The sequence below is a fragment of the Lutra lutra genome, chromosome 10 (assembly GCF_902655055.1).
Source record: "Lutra lutra chromosome 10, mLutLut1.2, whole genome shotgun sequence".
Lineage (NCBI taxonomy): Eukaryota > Metazoa > Chordata > Mammalia > Carnivora > Mustelidae > Lutra > Lutra lutra.
In genome coordinates, this window is record NC_062287.1 from 1,226,386 (window position 1) to 1,244,303 (window position 17,918).

The 17,918-nt window shown below is 39.4% G+C and overlaps 1 protein-coding gene across 4 annotated transcripts in view; it reads right to left on the reverse strand.

Moving 5' to 3' along the window:
• Positions 1 to 17,918, reverse strand: part of DCUN1D5 (defective in cullin neddylation 1 domain containing 5) — a 26,402-nt gene continuing 8,484 nt past the window's right edge. For all 4 annotated transcript variants that reach the window (XM_047692884.1, XM_047692883.1, XM_047692885.1 and 1 more), the window contains 4 exons: positions 4,381 to 4,489; positions 4,192 to 4,296; positions 2,052 to 2,154; positions 1 to 338 (listed from right to left, as the gene is read on the reverse strand). In XM_047692884.1, the coding sequence (XP_047548840.1) occupies positions 283 to 338; positions 2,052 to 2,154; positions 4,192 to 4,296; positions 4,381 to 4,489 (373 nt within the window). In that variant the 3' untranslated portion in view covers positions 1 to 282. The remainder of the gene's footprint in view (positions 339 to 2,051; positions 2,155 to 4,191; positions 4,297 to 4,380; positions 4,490 to 17,918) is intronic.

Here is a 17,918-nt window from a genome sequence, read left to right on the forward strand (position 1 = left end):
TTCACTTTAAGGCCTTTGTCACAAATCTGAATCTTTATTGTTCTGAAATAAATGTTATAAACATAACTCAAAACAAAAGCTTCAATATTCAGTCTCAGAAGAGGTGTGGCTCAATGCCCATCACATGTAACAAGAAAACTTCCTTTAAAAAAAAGGAAAAAAAAGTACTATGAGAAGTCTTTCATATGAATGAAAATGCACCCTTTAGATGTTTTCCTCGTCTTGTTAGCCGGTGTACACATGGATGCCGAAAGGTTTGCATTTTCTTCACATTAGTTCTTGCTATGATGTTTGACGGATTTTTTGCCACTCAACAAATTCATCGAGAAGAACAGGCCCTAGAAATAAAGAAGCAATTCTTGTTAGAATTGAGTGAACTTATCCCTCCAACTATAGGACACCCTGTCCACAAGCCCTGTGCCAGTGTTGAGAATGGACCCTCTGCCGCCGCGGGGGTTCTGCTCCCCATTCCGCTGCTGGACTCCCCAGAGCTTGCTTCCCTAGCCTTTCTTTCCAGACAGAAGGGACTTCCCACCATGGGTATTTGCTGCAACTTTCTTTGCAAGGTTCCGGTGTTCGAAGAACTCTCCAATAACTAAGTCAAGATTCACCTCTCCCTTTCTCTACGTGTTCATAGCATCCTGCTATTTCGTTACTAAGGTACACTGAAAGTGTTTAACGTAGCATTTCCAGGTTCCCTCACTATGAAATGTGTAAGCTTGGTGAAGGGGCCGGTAACAGGCCCCAGTACGAGTCTAAACACGCAGCAGGTGTCTAATCAACAGCTGGCCTAAGAGTGACTCTACAAAGACATTTGTATAAGGCGGGGGGGGGGGGGGGGGGGAGGTACAAACTCATTTCCTGACAGAAGCCACGTAGGCAGTTTAAATGACCTCACTGTTATCTCTTTTTTTAAATAGAGGAAAACTCACTGCCAGAAAAAAAAAATTGCTAGCTCTATTTTCCTCAAAACACATAACGTTCTGGTGGTCTCTCTTTTTCTGATTTCACAGACACACTTCTCTACTCTAAGACCAGCAGCAGGCAAGCCCGGCTAGATACGGCCGCTGAAAAGCAAGCTGGCCGTTGGCATAAGCCGCGGGCCAGCAAAGCGGGAAGCGAGTCTAACACGGGCTACCACTCGGCTTCACTCACTAATTCCAGGTACAGTTTTGTCAGATTTTCTGATTTTTCAAACAAATCTGGAAGCTTTGTTTTTATGCAAAAACTTGTAACTTAAAGGTTGCCTCAAACACACACACAATATGCACATCCTCAGGCCACAGATAGTCCTTGGGCCGCTGGCTTACTGCTGCCAAGGTACGGTCTCTAAAAATATTATTGCTACACATTCTGTAGGGAGAGGTCACCACACACACGCACATGCGCGTGTGCGCTGAGAAATAAAGTTGCCCCTTCTCTAAGTAAGTCCACATCTCAATTGATGTTTATAGGAATGTGTCTCACCACACAACTTCCCAACAGTAACACAACACGTGCAACCGAACTGGAGGTGGAAAACGGAAGACATCTTGCACTGTCACAGAGAACACGGCCTACCTAACTGATCATTACCTCACACATCTGCTAAGGCACTGACAGTTAACAGCTGAGACATGCTGTCCTTTCCACTGAAGAATACTGACAAATAACTTGAATGACTGAAAAATTGCATTTCTTTTAAGAGATTTTATTTGAGAGACAGCAAGCATAAGACAGAGCAAGAGCAAGTGGAGGGGGAAGGTTACGGGAGAGGGAGAGAATCTCAAGCAGACTCCCCACTGAACACGGAGGCCAAGATCATGACCTGAGCTGAAATCAAAGAGTCGGACACTTTGACTGACTGGGCTGCCCAGGCGCCCCTGCTTGTAATACACTGCTCAGTCGAAGCTCTTGGTCTACATTCTACACCTGCCTTCCCCACACTTTCCGTATGATTAAATAATAAAAGTTACTGCTAGAAAATCTGAATCCTTTATAGCAATGCTACACAAATGTATATTCTCATCTAAGGTTGTAAGAATTTTATTTTTGTAGGAAAACATACTTACAAGCACCATCTTCATCATAGTTACTAAGATCGGCATGGACAGTTCTGCTGAATTCTAATACGTTGTACCACTGATCTTTGTTCATAACACGATACTTTGATTGCTGTAGAAAATGATGTAAATATTTTGAATACAGAACAAGCATTATTTATTAGGAACTGACTTCAATAAATCTAGTTATAACGTTTTTTGTGATTTGGTCTTTTTCTTAAAACACTTATTCCTTTTTAAATTATGTGTGCTTCTAAGACAAATCTCAGGGACATTTACATGTTAACATTACCCAAGTGACGTTTTCCTTTATCTTTCCTTCATTCTAGAGAAATAACAGGAGCATCGAGTAAGTGTAAAACTCGAGTCTGCTTAGGAACATACTTTGGAACCACACTGAGCTCAAGATCGACAGCCACTGTGCCCCTCCTGCTGCCTCCCACAACACCCGTCTTCACTGAGGTTCACTGTTCAGCCACATGTTGAAGTTGGCATCTTTGCAGGCAGGCAAAGAGTACTGACTTCGGTTCTAACCCCACTTCTCCACTTACTTGGGTGACCCTGGGAGCATTATTTAACGACAGAGCCCACTTCTTCATTTGCTGAAGGGGAATAAGACGTAACTCAAAACAGTGTTACAAAGAACTAAAGAAGCATTGCAGGCCGAACACCCTCTGCATAACGAGTACTGAAGATTTTAATTATTTAGTTGTCAGAGAAAGAGAAAGCATAAGCAGGGAAGAAGCAGAGGCAGAGGGAGAGGTAGGGTCCCCACTGTGCAAGGAGCTGGATGTAGGATTCAATCCCAGAACCCTGGGACCATGCCATGAGCCAAAGGGAAAAGCTTAACCAACTGAGCCACCCAGACACCCCGTATCATTGCTTCTTATCAGAAGCTTTACACAAAATTATTCTGAGGAATTTGCTATGATAATCAGCTTTATGAAAAATCAAAGCAAAAACAAAAAGCATCTGTACTAAAGAAATGGTGAGCAAGCCATACTGAAAAACCCTAAAGTTGAAGACACAAAAACACGTAGAAAACCAAAGAAAGCAATGGAAAGAAGAAAAGTATTCTCAGAACCACTGCTGGCAATGGGTGCTATGTTAAACCTTCTAAAAGAAAATTTTCTCCATGAACTCAGCATACATCACTCACTCATCAGTACACTGAAGTACAGGATTACAGCCATTCTCATATTTGTGAACATAAAATATTTTAATTCTAATTATTTGGATTGAACCTAAGTAAAAAATAAAGTTTTATTATTACTACAACCGGTTCCCTTATGTAGATTTCAGCCTAAGATCTTATATTAAAGAAACCTGATGGGATTGCCCGGGTGGCTGAGTTGGTTAAGAATCTGCCTTCCAGGGGCGCCTGGGTGGCTCAGTGGGTTAAAGCCTCTGCCTTCGGCTCAGGTCATGATCCCAGGGTCCTGGGATCGAGCCCCGTATCGGGCTCTCTGCTTGGCGGGGAGCCTGCTTCCTCCTCTCTCTCTGCCTGCCGCTCTGCCTACTTGTGATTTCTCTCTGTCAAATAAATAAATAAAATCTTAAAAAAAAAAAAAAAAAAAAAAAGAATCTGCCTTCCACTCATGTCATGATCCCAGGATCCTGGGATCAAGTCCAGCAGCATCAGGCTCCTTGCTCAGCATGGAGTCTGCTTCTCCCTCATCCTGCCACTCCCCATGCTTGTGCGCTCTATCTCTGACAAATAAATAAATAAAATCTTAAAAAAAAAAAAAAAAAAAAACCCGATTTAGAAGCTTGATATTTGTATACCAGCATCAAATCTCTTCTGCCAAAAGCCCAAGAAACCAATTCTGCAAAAAGCACATTTTTGCTAAAATGTATTTCTTGAAGGTTACTTTTTTTATGAGAGGGATGCAGGGCTGGAATACAAGTATCTCATGTACAGACTGTATTAATGAACATGAACTTGTGTCTAAAAATGACAACGTATATGTACACACTTTAATGGAAACTTTTTACTACTTAAGCAGATTTTTTTTAAAAGCATAAGTATTTAAAAATCTGTTTTTCCTCCATCAAAGGTGTATTTTCAATCAGATTAAGCTTTAAAATAAAAATTATAATTTAATATTCATTAGGTTAATATTTTCAAAAAAATAAAGAACATACATACCTCCAGGTACTGGTAAAATACTGAGAACAACGGCCATGTCCTTCCAAGCAGAAGAGCTAGCATAGACTTTGCGGTATCAATATCAAGGCTTCTCTGATCTTTATCCTAAAACATAAGGAAAAACTCTCCTGAGTGTGGTTTTAAGATTAAAAAAATGTTAAAATTACAAAACATGGAAATTCCACCTACCCTTGCAAAATCAAAGGCATATCTGTAGATATTCTTAAACGAAGAAATATCATTCAACTGTGAGCGCAAAAAGTCAAATTTGTTCTGTAACTTTTCTGTGCAGTCACACCTTAAATTAAAAAAGCCAAATACATTACATAATCCAGAAAATTAAATAAAAGTATCTTTAGGGGGTTGGAAGAAATGCATTAAGAGAAAAGTGAGCGCATTTATGAAATTAACCTACGTTTAAAATTCTGATTCACAAATGTAGAATTACTAACAAACTTGTTGCCCTGTATGTACCAGTGGAATAAAAAAAAACAAAAAGGAAAAAACGAGAAAACGTGACAATCAGTGAAAGTTCAGTTCAATGACTTTCCTTTAAAAAAATACAACTCAAAACTCCAGTAAAATCACAAGTCTCTCTTAAGAAGAGGTGTATTGAAACGTGCTTTCACCACTTGTGAGGTTCAAAAGATGGCAGAATAAAGGAAATGAATCTGGCCTCTGTCACATTTTTCACTGGAAAGTTCTCACGCACCAGCTTGGTGAAAAGAGATCAGCCATGAGTGGTTTTAGAAGTTTAGGAATATAACACAGAGAAAATTAACACATTATATTAGTGCTTCAGTCATAAATTCAGATTCCTTCATTTTTAGTGACAAAAATCAAATCAAATAGTGGCAGCACCTGACCTCAAATAAGGTACAGAAGAGTGCAAACAAGTTTCCATGTTATTTCTAAAGATCAGACATGAAACAGAAAAAGGCCAACGGAATGTCCAAAGACCTTCACTGGTGTCCTGACTCACTGGGCTGAGACATGCTCCATGGCTGAGGAAGAAGCAGCGCAGAGGCCGCCTTTCACGGATGGCGCACAGCGCATCTCATCGCCGTGGAGCTCGAGCTCTAGCTCACCGACCCTGCCCAGGTGCCGCAGCTGTGCTCTAACTCACAGTACTGCCTCTACCTGCAAGGTGTTCCCACCAAGTTTCACAAAATACCACTCACCGACACCTAACTCACATTTTGCCGTGGCTGACAGATTGGACTCCCTTCCACTGAATTAGTGTGCCATCTACTGTGCCCCACAGCCTCCCACTCAAAACTGAGTTTTAGTACTCATCATGTAGCGGACACCTAGCATTCTCAGATTTAACAAAGACCTTCACTATTCTAAATTGACAGTGTGACATGTGACTCATAATTTTATTAACGTGTAAATATTTTGGATGCATTTCTAATGTTGATTAAACCTTGCATTCCTGGAATAAGCCAAACTGGGTAACTTACCTATTTCATACATTGCTAGATGTTTTGGCTATATTCATAAAACAGACGGGCTTGTCAATTTCACTCTTTCACACTCAACTAATTTTGATAACAAGCTCATAGCAGAAGCCCCAGAAAACCTAAATGACAATTATTACCCCCCCGCCCCCCTTTTTTTTTTTGTTTTCTGAAAAAGTGTACTGAATACTAGACTTAGCATTTATCCAAAATCAGCTGAAAAACCACCTGGGTCTTTTCACTGAAGGAAGGAATTTTTAACAACTCAATCGCCGTTTTTAATGGTTATAGGATCATACAGATTTTCTACTTCTTTTTGAATCAACTGATCATTGACAAAGTTTTTTGATAATTTATTTCACATATAATTTTATTTACAGACGACTAAATTTATAACATTTTCTAATATGCATTACTATTTATTTTTGCTTTTTTGTTTTTCTTAATCATCTTGCCAGAACTTCCTAATTTTCTCAGTTGCAGCTTTGCTTTCTTACTAATGTCTGTACATCTTTCATCTCTTTTTCTTCAGGTTGATCCTTTCTCTAACTTCTTAAATTAGATTGGTTCTAGATTGAAGGCTTCTTTCTCTTTTAAAGTACAATTAAGGCTACAGACTTTCCTCTAAGTACAATTGTAGCTTTGGCCACAGTTCTGATGGATACTACTACTTCACCTACTTGTAAATGGTGCCTCAACAAGATGGTTCCAGAGGACTGGAAGGGTGGGAGGCTTACCAGGTTGAAGAGAGACTGAGAGGAAGGGGCTGGAGAAAATAAGTAAAGGTGACCCTCAAACAATAGATTTCTGAACTGTGCGGGTCCACTTACACGTGGAATCTGTTTAAGAACACATTCTTTTCTCTACTCCTCTAGTTTACTTTATTGCAAGAATATAGTATATAACACCTTTAACATAAAAAGTATGTGCTATTTGACTGCTTATGTTATGGCTGAGGCTTCCAATCTACTTCCAACAGCCAGAAGGCTATTAGTCAGTGAAGTTTCAGGGAAGTCAGAAGTTACACACGGATGTGTCTCTGTGCAGGAACTCCCACGCCTGCTAACAGTGATGAAGACTTCCCTCCAAGTTCTGCCAAGGTGGTGTCAGAGGCAACTAGCTAAAACAGAATGTTTATGTAAGATCCAGAGTTTTAGAACATAATACTCAAAATTTCCAGGTTTCAATAAAAATTCTCCCCACTGTTCAAGGGTCAACTGTATAGAAAAATGCTGCCAAAGAACTCGGTTCTAAAAGGGAGCAGAGAAAAGTGACACTTTACTAGTGTGGGATGGAGAGGGACAGATGGTTTGCTTTCTTTTTTTTTTTTTTTTTAATTAGACAAATAACTTCTGCTTTCAGGAAGACGAAGTAAATGTAGTTTCTCCCTATGTCTCCTGCTAATTCAACTAAAAGCCCTGGACATTAGCTATACAACTGGAAGCATCTGAGAGACTCTGAGGAACAACACAGTGGTACGTTTCCTGGGTTTTCTTTTGCCCTACCTATCCCAGACCTGGAGATGAAGGAGTCAGCAAACCAGAATGTCAGTGGAGTAGACAAAAACAAAAAAAAACAACAAAAACCTGCTCTCCCTCCCACAAAAATCAAGCAGCCGAGGAAGAAAGAAAACTTTTAGAAAAACACTCTTCTTTATTCAACCACCACAGAAAAAACTGGCTCCGTGCCCACCCGCATCAGCAGAGCCTGGAGGAGGACCTCAACAGTTCACCGTCACTAGCATGCAGGGGGACCTCTCACCTCCCACACTATCTGTGGAAGCCACAAAAAAGCATGAACTTCCACTCCAGCAAGTAGTAAGGAGCAGTGCCTGGGGGCAGCGTCAGCGGAGGCCTCGTGGGGGCTGCCAAGAGCAATGAGGAATTCCCTCCTCCTTCTGAGGTGGTGCTAGGGAAAGGTAGCTAAAATAGAAGGTTTAAATAAGATCCGGAGTTTCATAACATAATCCTCAGTATTTTCAGGTTCCAGTAAAAAAAGCACTTGTCATACCAACAACCAAGATGTCAAGCAGAATGTAAAAAGAGAGCCAATATGTGCAAATACTGAAATGGCAAGAAATGTTTAAAATGATCTGATGCAGATTTTTAAAGGAGCCATTTTGAAACTGCTTCAAGAAGCAATTATGGACAAAATAAAACAAATGAAAAGATAGAAAGTCTCAGCGAAGAAACAGAAAGTCCAGGAAAAGAAATCTAACATAAAAAAGAACCAAATGGAAATTTCTGAACTGCAAAATACAGGCAGACTTAAAGCTTAAGGTATCAAAAATTTTATCAAATGTAAGTGGTCTACATGTATCAATCAGAAGACAGAGGTTGAGAGAGTGGATCAAAAAGACCCACAAAACCAAAATGACCCAAGGATATGCTATCCAGAAGAAAAAGATTTCAAATATAATACAGGCAGATTGAAAGTAAAAGAATGAAAAGTGACACATCATAGAAACATTAAGAAAGGAAGGGCAGCTTTATTATTATCAGCTAATGTAGATTTCAGAGCAGAGAAAATGATCAGAACAGAGAGGAACATTACAATAAAGGTCGATTCAGAGGTGCCTGCGTGGCCTAGTGGGTTAAGTATCGGCCTTCGGCTCAGGTCATGATCCAGAGTTCTGGGACTGAGCCCCACCGTAGGGCTCCTTGCTCAGCGGGGAGCCTGCTTCTTCTTCTCCCTCTGCCTGCTGCTCCCCCTGCTTGTGCTCGCTCTCTCTCTGTCAAATAAGTAAGTAAAATCTTAAAAGAAAGCAAAACAAAAAAAAAAAGTCGATCCACCAAGAAGATGTAACAAATGTGTGTGCACCAAGCAAAAGAACTGCAAAATATGTGAAGCAAAAACTTCTAGAAAAGGAGAAATAAACAAATATACAATTACTGTTAGAAATGTCAACATTCCTCTGCGAACAATGGATAGAACTAGACACAACACTGGCAAACAAAGAATTCAACACCATCAACCAACAAGATCTAATGGACACTATTTGAACATGACACTGAATGACAAAAAAATACGTGTTCTTTTCAAGCGTCCACACAACATAAACCAAGAGGCACCACAGTCTGAGCCATTAAGAAAACCCTGACAAATACAAAAGAACTGAAATCACACAGGGTATGTTCTCTGACTACAATGAAAGCAAACTAGAACCAGCGGAAGATAACAACAAAATCTCCCAACACTTAGACACTAAACAGACTCCTGAATAATCCATGGGTGAGAGCAAGTCTCGGTGGAGACCAAAAACTACACTGAACTGCATGCACACAGGAACACAAGTCAAGTTTCCCGAGACAAAAAGCACTACTGAGGGGGAAATTCACACAACTAAATGCAATTAGAAAAGAGGAAACAAATCTCAATCCATAATCTGAGCTCCTATCTTCAGAATCTAGAAAAAGAAGAGCAAAATAAACCTAAAGCAAGAAGGAGAAAGTAAATTAAGAGCAGAAATCAGTAAGATTGAAAATAGAAAAGAGAAATATCAATGAAACAAAGAGCGGATTCTTCAGAAAAGAGTCAATGAAAAGGACAAGACTCTATCTAGCAAGAATGACAAAGGAAAAAAAATACAAAAATCACCACCGTCAGGAATGAAACAAAAGGTGCCATTACAGACCTGTAGATATCAAAAGCATATAAATTTGGCTACTTAGATGAAATGGACCAGTTCTGAATGTAACACATTAACAACACAAAATAAATAATCTGATAAAATGATTTGAAATAAATAGTAATTTGAGTGGCCCTTTAACCACTAAAAAACAAATTCAAAATTTCAAAACTTCTAAAAAAGAAATCTGTAGATTCAGGCAGTTTCAATGGAAAATGGTACCAATCTCTGAAGGCCAATTCTATGCTATACCTTCCAAAAAATATAAGGAAAAACTATCCAATTCCTTTTATAAAGCCAGATTTACCTTGACATCAAAACCAGTTACAGGCAGTATAAAAAAAAAAAAAATCACAAGAAAAAAATTTTAACTATGTATGAAGATGGATGTTAATTAGACTTACTGTGATCATTTCCCAACATACACAAATACTGACTACATTATGTAATACACCCGAAATGAACAATGTTATGTCAATTATACCCCAAGAAATAGATAAGAAAAAGACAATAATAGACCAATATCTCTCATGAATTCTTAACGAAATATTAACAAAAAGAATTCAGCAGTATATAAAAACGATTATATACCACAACCACGTGGGATTCACTCCAGGTATGCAAATGGACTCAATATTCAAAAACCAAAATATAATCACATTAACAGTCTAAAAAAAGAAAAGCTGCATGATTAGACGATTTAATGCACAGAGGGTATTTAAAATATTTCACGTGCATTCATGTGAAAACTCACAGGAAGACACGGAGAGAACTCCCTCAGCCTGACTTAGAGCAACAACCGATAGCTGCCACACTTCACAGTAAGAGACTGAATGCAGGCCCTGGGCTGGTGAGCCAGGAGGGGATGTCCGCTCTCACCAGGCACATTCATCAGCACAGTGGTAGAAGTGCCAGCCAATGCAATATGTCAAGGAAAGGAAATAAAGGACATACAAGACTGGAAAAGAAAGAAAACGGTCTCTGTTTCCCTATTTTATGTTATAATCATATGACATGACAACCCAAGGATGACATACATACACAAAAACTTACAGTGAGTTTGGCAAGGGCACAGGATACAAGACAACCACACAAAAATCAACTGTATTAGTAATGAATATATGGATGCGCAATTAAAAATACAATGCTATTTACAGTGGCTGAAAATAAAAACTGAAACATTTATGTGTAATGCTAACAAAACATACAGAATTTGTATGTATGCTGAAAACTATACACAAATGATGAAAGAAATTAAACACCAAAAAGAGACATATCTATCTTGCGTGTATTCGAAGACCCAAAATAGTATAGATGTCAATTCTCCCCATATTCTCTACACAGTTTAACCAAAATCACAGTTAAGATTTTTTTGTAGGTAAAAGGAAGATCATTCTAAAATTTTAGGAAAAGCAAAGAAATTGGAAGAGCTGAAACAATTCTGAAAAAAATATCAATCATCTCAGGGTCCTGGGATTGAGCCCCTTGTCGAGCTCTGCACTCAGTGCAGAGTCTGATTGAGATTCTCTCTGTCCCTCTCCCTCTGACCTTCCCTCTGCTTGTGCTCTCTCTCTAAACAAATAAATAAAAAAAAATTTTTTTTTTAAAGATTCTATTTATTTGAGAGAGAGAGAGATCACAAGCAGGCAGAGAGAGAGGGGGAAGCAGGCTCCCTGCTGAGGAGAGAGCCTGATGTGGGGCTTGATCCCAGGATCCTGAGATCATGACCTGAGCCGAAGGCAGAGGCTTTAACCCATTGAGTCACCCAGGCGCCCCAAAACAAATAAATAAAATCTTTAAAAAAAAAAAAAAAGGAAAGAAACGAAGAAACGAAATCAATCAGTTACATGGTTCCAGACTTCGTATACAGCAGCTGTCACCTAGACTGTGTGGTGCGGCAGGAGGTTAACACACAGATCCAAAGAACAGAGAACCCAGAGACAGACCCACACACAAGTATGTCCAACTGCTAAAGGACAAAGGTACAAAAGCAATTTAATAGAGGAAAGACCTTTTTCAACAAATGGAAATGTGGAGCAAGTGGAATTCTGTAGTCAAAGAACAAACAAAAACCCATCTCACATCTTTTAAAGAAATGAACTCAAAATTCATCACTAATTTAAAGGTAAAATATAAAAATATAAACACTTCCAGGAAAAAAAACATAAAATTCTCAGGATGTAGGGAAAGAATTCTTGGATTTGACACCAAAAGCACAATTCACAAAAGGAAAAACTGATCAACTGAAAATCATCTAAATTAAAAACTTTTGCTCTAAGTCCTCATAAGAAGATGAAAAAAATAAGCTACAGAGTGGGAGAAGATATCTGCAGACCATGTACTCAATGAGGACTTCCACCTAAAATGTACAGAAAACTCACAGTGAAAAAATGTTTATCTACTATGGCCCTCAGCCTCTTAACTATTTTCCTCAGATACTCTAGGTCACCAATTCCTATTTCATCTGCATCCACCTCCTTTGTAATTCGCCCACGGAGTTCTAAATCTCGAGTATTTTTCACTTTCAGAGATTTAATTACGCATCTGAAATCTGATCATCTGACACAATTCTTTCTTTCTTTAAATATAATGTATTTATATTTCATGCTGACATTACAATTCAAAATACTACCGTTTAAGAGTCTAATTCTGAAGTTTAAGATCTGTTTCCCAACATGCTTAGTGATTTTTTGATTGTTAGTTAATGAACACTGAACCTTTTTCTGCAGAAATTGAGGCTTCTGCTTAAAATGTCTTCCTATACAGAAGAATGGCTTCCACTATACACAAGGCTACTTAGCTGGGACATTTGTAAAGATTTTTGGCCTGTCATACCAATAATGAATTACAGCTTTCATCTGCCTGACGAAGAATTTTTTTTACAAGAATTCTCTTGGGGATAAGCCCTTCACTGTATGTAGAAGCAAGCCCACGCATTCGTATCTCCATCTACTGGGTAGGTGTGATATCCATGACTTAATTTGAGAATTCTGATCAGATTCTCACCCTACTCAGGCCTTGCAATTTTGTCTCTTACTTGCTAGATGCACCACTGGCTAATGGCCAGACCCTAGGTGACTAGGAATAGGCAGGCAACCTTAAAGTAAATGCCGGCTCCACAGATCCCTATGGCATTACCAGCTCTTGTTATTTCCGGTCTCTAATTATCTTCCTTAATTTATAGTCAAGTCCAGGCATGCTCTTTAAAAGATGCTTTTACATTTTATCCAGCATTTAAGTGTTTTACATGATAAATGATTTCTTCGCACATTTAGTCTGCCATATGGCCCGAAAAATAAATCAAAATCTGGGTAAGTTAACTGTCCAATCTGTCTGGGGCCTAGTTCCTATATACGAATGAGTATATATTTCATGCAGAAACAAGAAAGGTTTATTCTTACTACTTACTAAAAACATATAACATACAATTTCACTAAGTGGCTTTTATCAGCACAAATATTCTCCATTATATGAAAAATAAAGCTTTAATGGCGTCGAAAATTTAGTTAACTTCTACCAGAGGGATATACAAAAGAAACAAATTCTCTGATTACACACTCCTATAATGGTGCTTGGCAATTGGGCCGTCTTCGGCATCGCCGGAATGATCAGCTGATGATGTTCGGGAGTACGACATTTTAGGGAGCCTCTTACGTGTACTACCTTCCTCATACACCTATCTTAAGTAGAGGCCTCATCTTCTCAATCTTTGTAGCTTTCTGAAGAAGTGTTTTTCACATGTTTTTAGTAATGTGATTCACATTTTCTCACAAAATCTCATTCAGAATCTTAATACACTTGAGACTCAGGAAGGCGAACATGACAGAGGCTGCTTCCCTGTGTTCAGAAGTTCCTTCTCCTACTGCCCCCAGAGTTTGAAATCATTCTTCAGGGCCTGGCATAGGAAGGCATTCCAAAATTATTTGTTAAACAGAAGTACGAATACCAAAAAGAAGCCACAAAGTAAAAAAATTTTAAAGGCACAATGTATGTATTTATTTGATTATAAAGTTTCAAAGTCCCTCCCTGGGGAAAGGTTAGCGGAAACTGCAGTTCCAACAAAATCATCAAGTGTAGAAGTGGTGACTTACAAGTTACCAAGGAGACAGGAATCCAAGAAATCACAATCTTTCCCAATACTTTACATCCCGCAGGTACACAGAGCAGCGATATTATTTAGGCTACGATCTCAATAAGCTTAAGACAGAAAGTGAAAAGCTAAGCTTCCAGTCAAACCGAGAGACCAGGTGCAATTCCAACCTCTCCCTCGGCAGAAGTTGTGGTTTCCCTGCGGCTGCGGGCACGTCACTGACCCCTCATTTTAACGGGACAGGAAGAGGAACAGACAGCCGTGCGGTAAGGAATCCACGGGCCCCGTGATCACGACAGTTCTCTGCGAGAGACGCCCCTTCTCAGGCCCGTGGCTCACAATCACCCGCGCGAACTACCTCACACCACTCCCACCGCCTACCTCAGTCCCGAGCAGAGAAAGAATCTCACAGAACACAAACAACTGATGTTTTCTTCTTGAAGAGTGAAAGAAACAAGAGAACAAGCTTTCGTGGTCAGTACTCACAGCACAGGAACTGAAGGACTGGCAAAGCCGGGAGCGTACCCAAGCGGTCACGGACCCTTTACAACTCTCACAGTTAACCCAGCCCAAGAGAGACTCGGAGATTAGCATGTCCATACCTCGTAACTCGGAAAGATTAGAAAGGACGTTTCCCTTGAAGTAAAAAGAAACGCACACTTCACTGGTACATCACAGAAAGCAAGAGAGTTTCTAAATAACAACTAAACAAAACCCCACGGATTTTAGGGACACTGGCACCAAAGGATGCCATTCCCCAAGGCGACTGGTTAGAATGAGTAGAAACGAGTTTAAATCTCAACATTAGGACTTAGACATTAATTTCCTGAGTATTGCTAAATATTTGATTAATGGGAGGCTTTTAAATTTCTGCTTCTAATTTAAAGACCTCCAAAATGAGAAGAAATTACCATTTACATATTAGATCTACGTGAGATTCTCTTCTTTAGAGAAGTCCCAAATAAGCATGCTGTGACACTGATACACAACAGAAAAATTTTACTCACGAAGTTCTATATCTAGAACTTTCTCTGAATGAGGTCTACTGACCAAAACGGTACATCCGTGGGGGTATTTGGAAATGTGGAGGGGGCATTTAAAATTGTCATGGAGAGCACAGCAGAAGAATGCTAATGGCAATCAGCAGTTGGGCCCCAAATGCTACATAAATGACAGTCACACACAACACACACCACAGCACCCTGTCCACCTCACTCTTCCATCCTCACCAAAAAGTCAGATAAATGCTCCCCATTCCTTTCTTACCTAAATCCAGTCAAGCCAGATCCTGCCTTGGATCTCCACAGTCCACAGCTCACTACAGAGACTAGAGGGCGGACAACCAGTCACGCAGGACAGGCAGCGTAGTTGCTGCCACTCCTGGCAGGTGCCTACCTCCCGCCGCATCTGCTCATGATCGTAATCAAGGACAGTCCTTTCAGGGTCCTATGCTGTCTTCTCTACCAACATGGTGTCTCACCCTTGTTCCAACCCCTCTCTCAGCTAGCAGATGTGAGAAAAGCTCTCCGCTCTGGCCAGTGAGCACCCTTGGACTCCAGCAGGCACGGATGCGAGGAAGAGCCGCGCTGTGTATAGCAGCACAGGTGCGTCGTCATGGGGAGGGGGCCAGATTTCATAAAGCTCTCGCAAGAGTCTGTGACCATCAGACATGAAAACAACGGCTCTGTTGCAAACTATCTGCTCTCTGATGACTTCCCACGGTCTGTAACATAGGGCTGAAGCTCTGTCCACATTATTCCCGCCATCTGGAATTCAAACCTATTCTGTCGATTTTCTTTACGTACCTTTGGATTAGAACCAACCAGACTACTTCTTCACACACACACGCACGCGCGCGCGCGTTCCTTTCCTAAGGCTCTGCTCATGACTTCTCTTCAGCAGTAACATTTCCTATATCCTTCACCATCAAAATCCTACCCATGCTTCAAGGCCCAGTTCATCAAAGGATCCCTGCGTACAGCCTCTCCCATCTCACGCAGCCTCAGTTAATCTCATCAGCGGCTGTGCTTCCACACTCTAGCGCCTGTCTTGTTCCCCTGGACGTGGGGTGGCAGCGTCCCAGGGCCCTCCCTGCCCTCTCAGCGTGCTCAGCAGAGGGCAGAACCAGCCTTCTGTGTCACTGTGTTAACAGATAAGCGGCAAAGCACCCGACAGAGCACAGGAGTGCAGTGTACGGGTCTACAGATCAAATCCCATCTGAGGGGCAATGTGGCAGTTACCGAACAACGATGGCAACTAGAGAGTAACGTCCCTGCGAAGGAAGTGGCAACTCTGTCCTCCCATACCGAGGAAATGGCTACTGGAGGCTACTTCTACACAAACTCACACCCACAAATTCTTCCACACGAAACAGAAAGGCAATTTACATACACAAAGTCTGTATGAATTAACAGCCTGAAAATAAATGAAGGTACAGAAGTATTCTACACAATGACAGATTTTAATCAATCACAGTTGTTACAGTCTACAATCCTCGAGCACGTCTAGGTTTTAGCTACCAGGCTGTTTCTATTCCTCAACAGAGCCCTATTAAAGTTTTCTAAGGGTTAAGATAATTAAAACAACTGAAAACTACATTAAGCCAATTTAGGGACCAACACGTAACTATGCCCAAGTTAAAGCAAATCCTAGGACTACGAAAAATCTACAAAGGAAATCAAGTCTGTGAAGTTTTACATTTTATGACTATACGTATTAAATAAAACCAAGTACACTAGGAAACTACAAAATCAAAAATTAAGACTTCTATAGATTCTTTTGTTTCTCCTGCTTTCAATTTTATACTACTATAGTCTTTGCAAGTTTTTTTTACAAGAAAATTCAGGGAGTAACAAGACTTGGCTAACTGACAAGAGATGCTCTGTACTTCACATAGCAATCTAGATTGTGGGTAAAAAAACCAACTATTTTCCCAGTCAACAACACTTGCCAAATTTGAGCAGCCACAAGGCTTTACAGCATGGAGTAAAGCAGAGGGGCAGGGGATAATAAATGAGTGAAACATTTATTGACCTCAGGGTCAATTTTAAATGTTCAATAACTACCTTTATGTTGTGTAGCTTGTGAACTTCCTACAGAAAAGATGTGTGAATAAAAAATATGTTCAAGGGTTAAGTCAATTTCTATTCTTGTGATGAAAGCCATATGCTAATTATTCTAATTATTAGAAATGATTTGTGTTTCCACATTTCTGTTATACAAAGACTTTATATTACATCAAGTTATGCAAAAACAAATAATAAGAACGTTTTGGTTTAAAAGTACATGAACACTTGTTAGCTGGGATGTTCAAAAAAGCAATATACAAAAAAATTCAGCGGGAGTAGTACAAAAAGCAATTATAGTGCCAAATAAAATGTCTTACAATCAATAAGCAATGTCACAACTGATACAAGTTCCAATAAAACAGACAAAAACTATATGAAAACTAGTTATATTCTTTGCATACTTGTCTGTATATTTTATCTTTTCTAAAAAGCTAACTGAAGGTTAGATATTTCCAAAGAATTTCAGAATCAACATCATTTGAATTTGGTATCTTATGACACCTTAGATGAATGACAGGATTCAAGCCTGGTTGTAAATACTGTGATTCAAAAACATTCAAAACACATATACAGAAAGATAATGTAACAGGAAGTACAGTATGCTAGACTGGTAATCTGGAAATTTAAATTCTAGGTCCTAGCTGGGCCACTAAACAGCTACATAAACCTTGGCAAACATTTGTTCACCTCTCCAAGTCTGACTCCTTATGTCACGTATAAATAATTAAAATGACAGGGTTGATTTTATGTTCTATTTTAGAAGCTGTAATTTGGCTCATATAAGCAAAAGTTTTTACATAAATATATAAGAAATATCTACATGTTAATACTGGTTAAAAAGGACAATTACAAAGCATGTAATGCTTAACATTCAAATATAAAAATTCAGTTCCATTTGAACAGATACACTTAAAAAAATAACTGAGGTATTCTGAAATTTAAGGACACGCAAATAAGTAATAATGAATAAATTGTTAATAAAAGCATAACCACAACAGGAAACCACATGGCTAATTAACCCCCAACTTTTGGTTCAAAAGTATTGTAAATTAATGTTTCCTCTATTTTAGAATGTTGGTAATTAGTAACATCCTGCATGAATATTAGGAACATGACATAATTTAAAAATAACACATAATTACTAACTGATTTTGAAACTAAGCACACTTTAGTCTGGAAGGTTGAAATCACATGATTTTTATACAGAAGCAATTCTGAAACCTCACGAAAGAGTTCGAAGGCAGCATTTGAAAGTGTGTAACTGGAACGTGGCTGGGGCTACAGGGAAGCCTCACAACTTTTCACTTATCTTTCTGTCAGATTAATTTAGCAGAAAGAAATAATAAAAGTGCCACATAACTCTACCTTCAAGTATTTTTTCAAAATCAGGCATAAAACTGCAGAGGAGAAGAGGCCCCAGAGCTTAGGACCGCCCCAAGAACAGACTCCTGACCAGCAGAACTCTGTATTCAGAGAAGGAA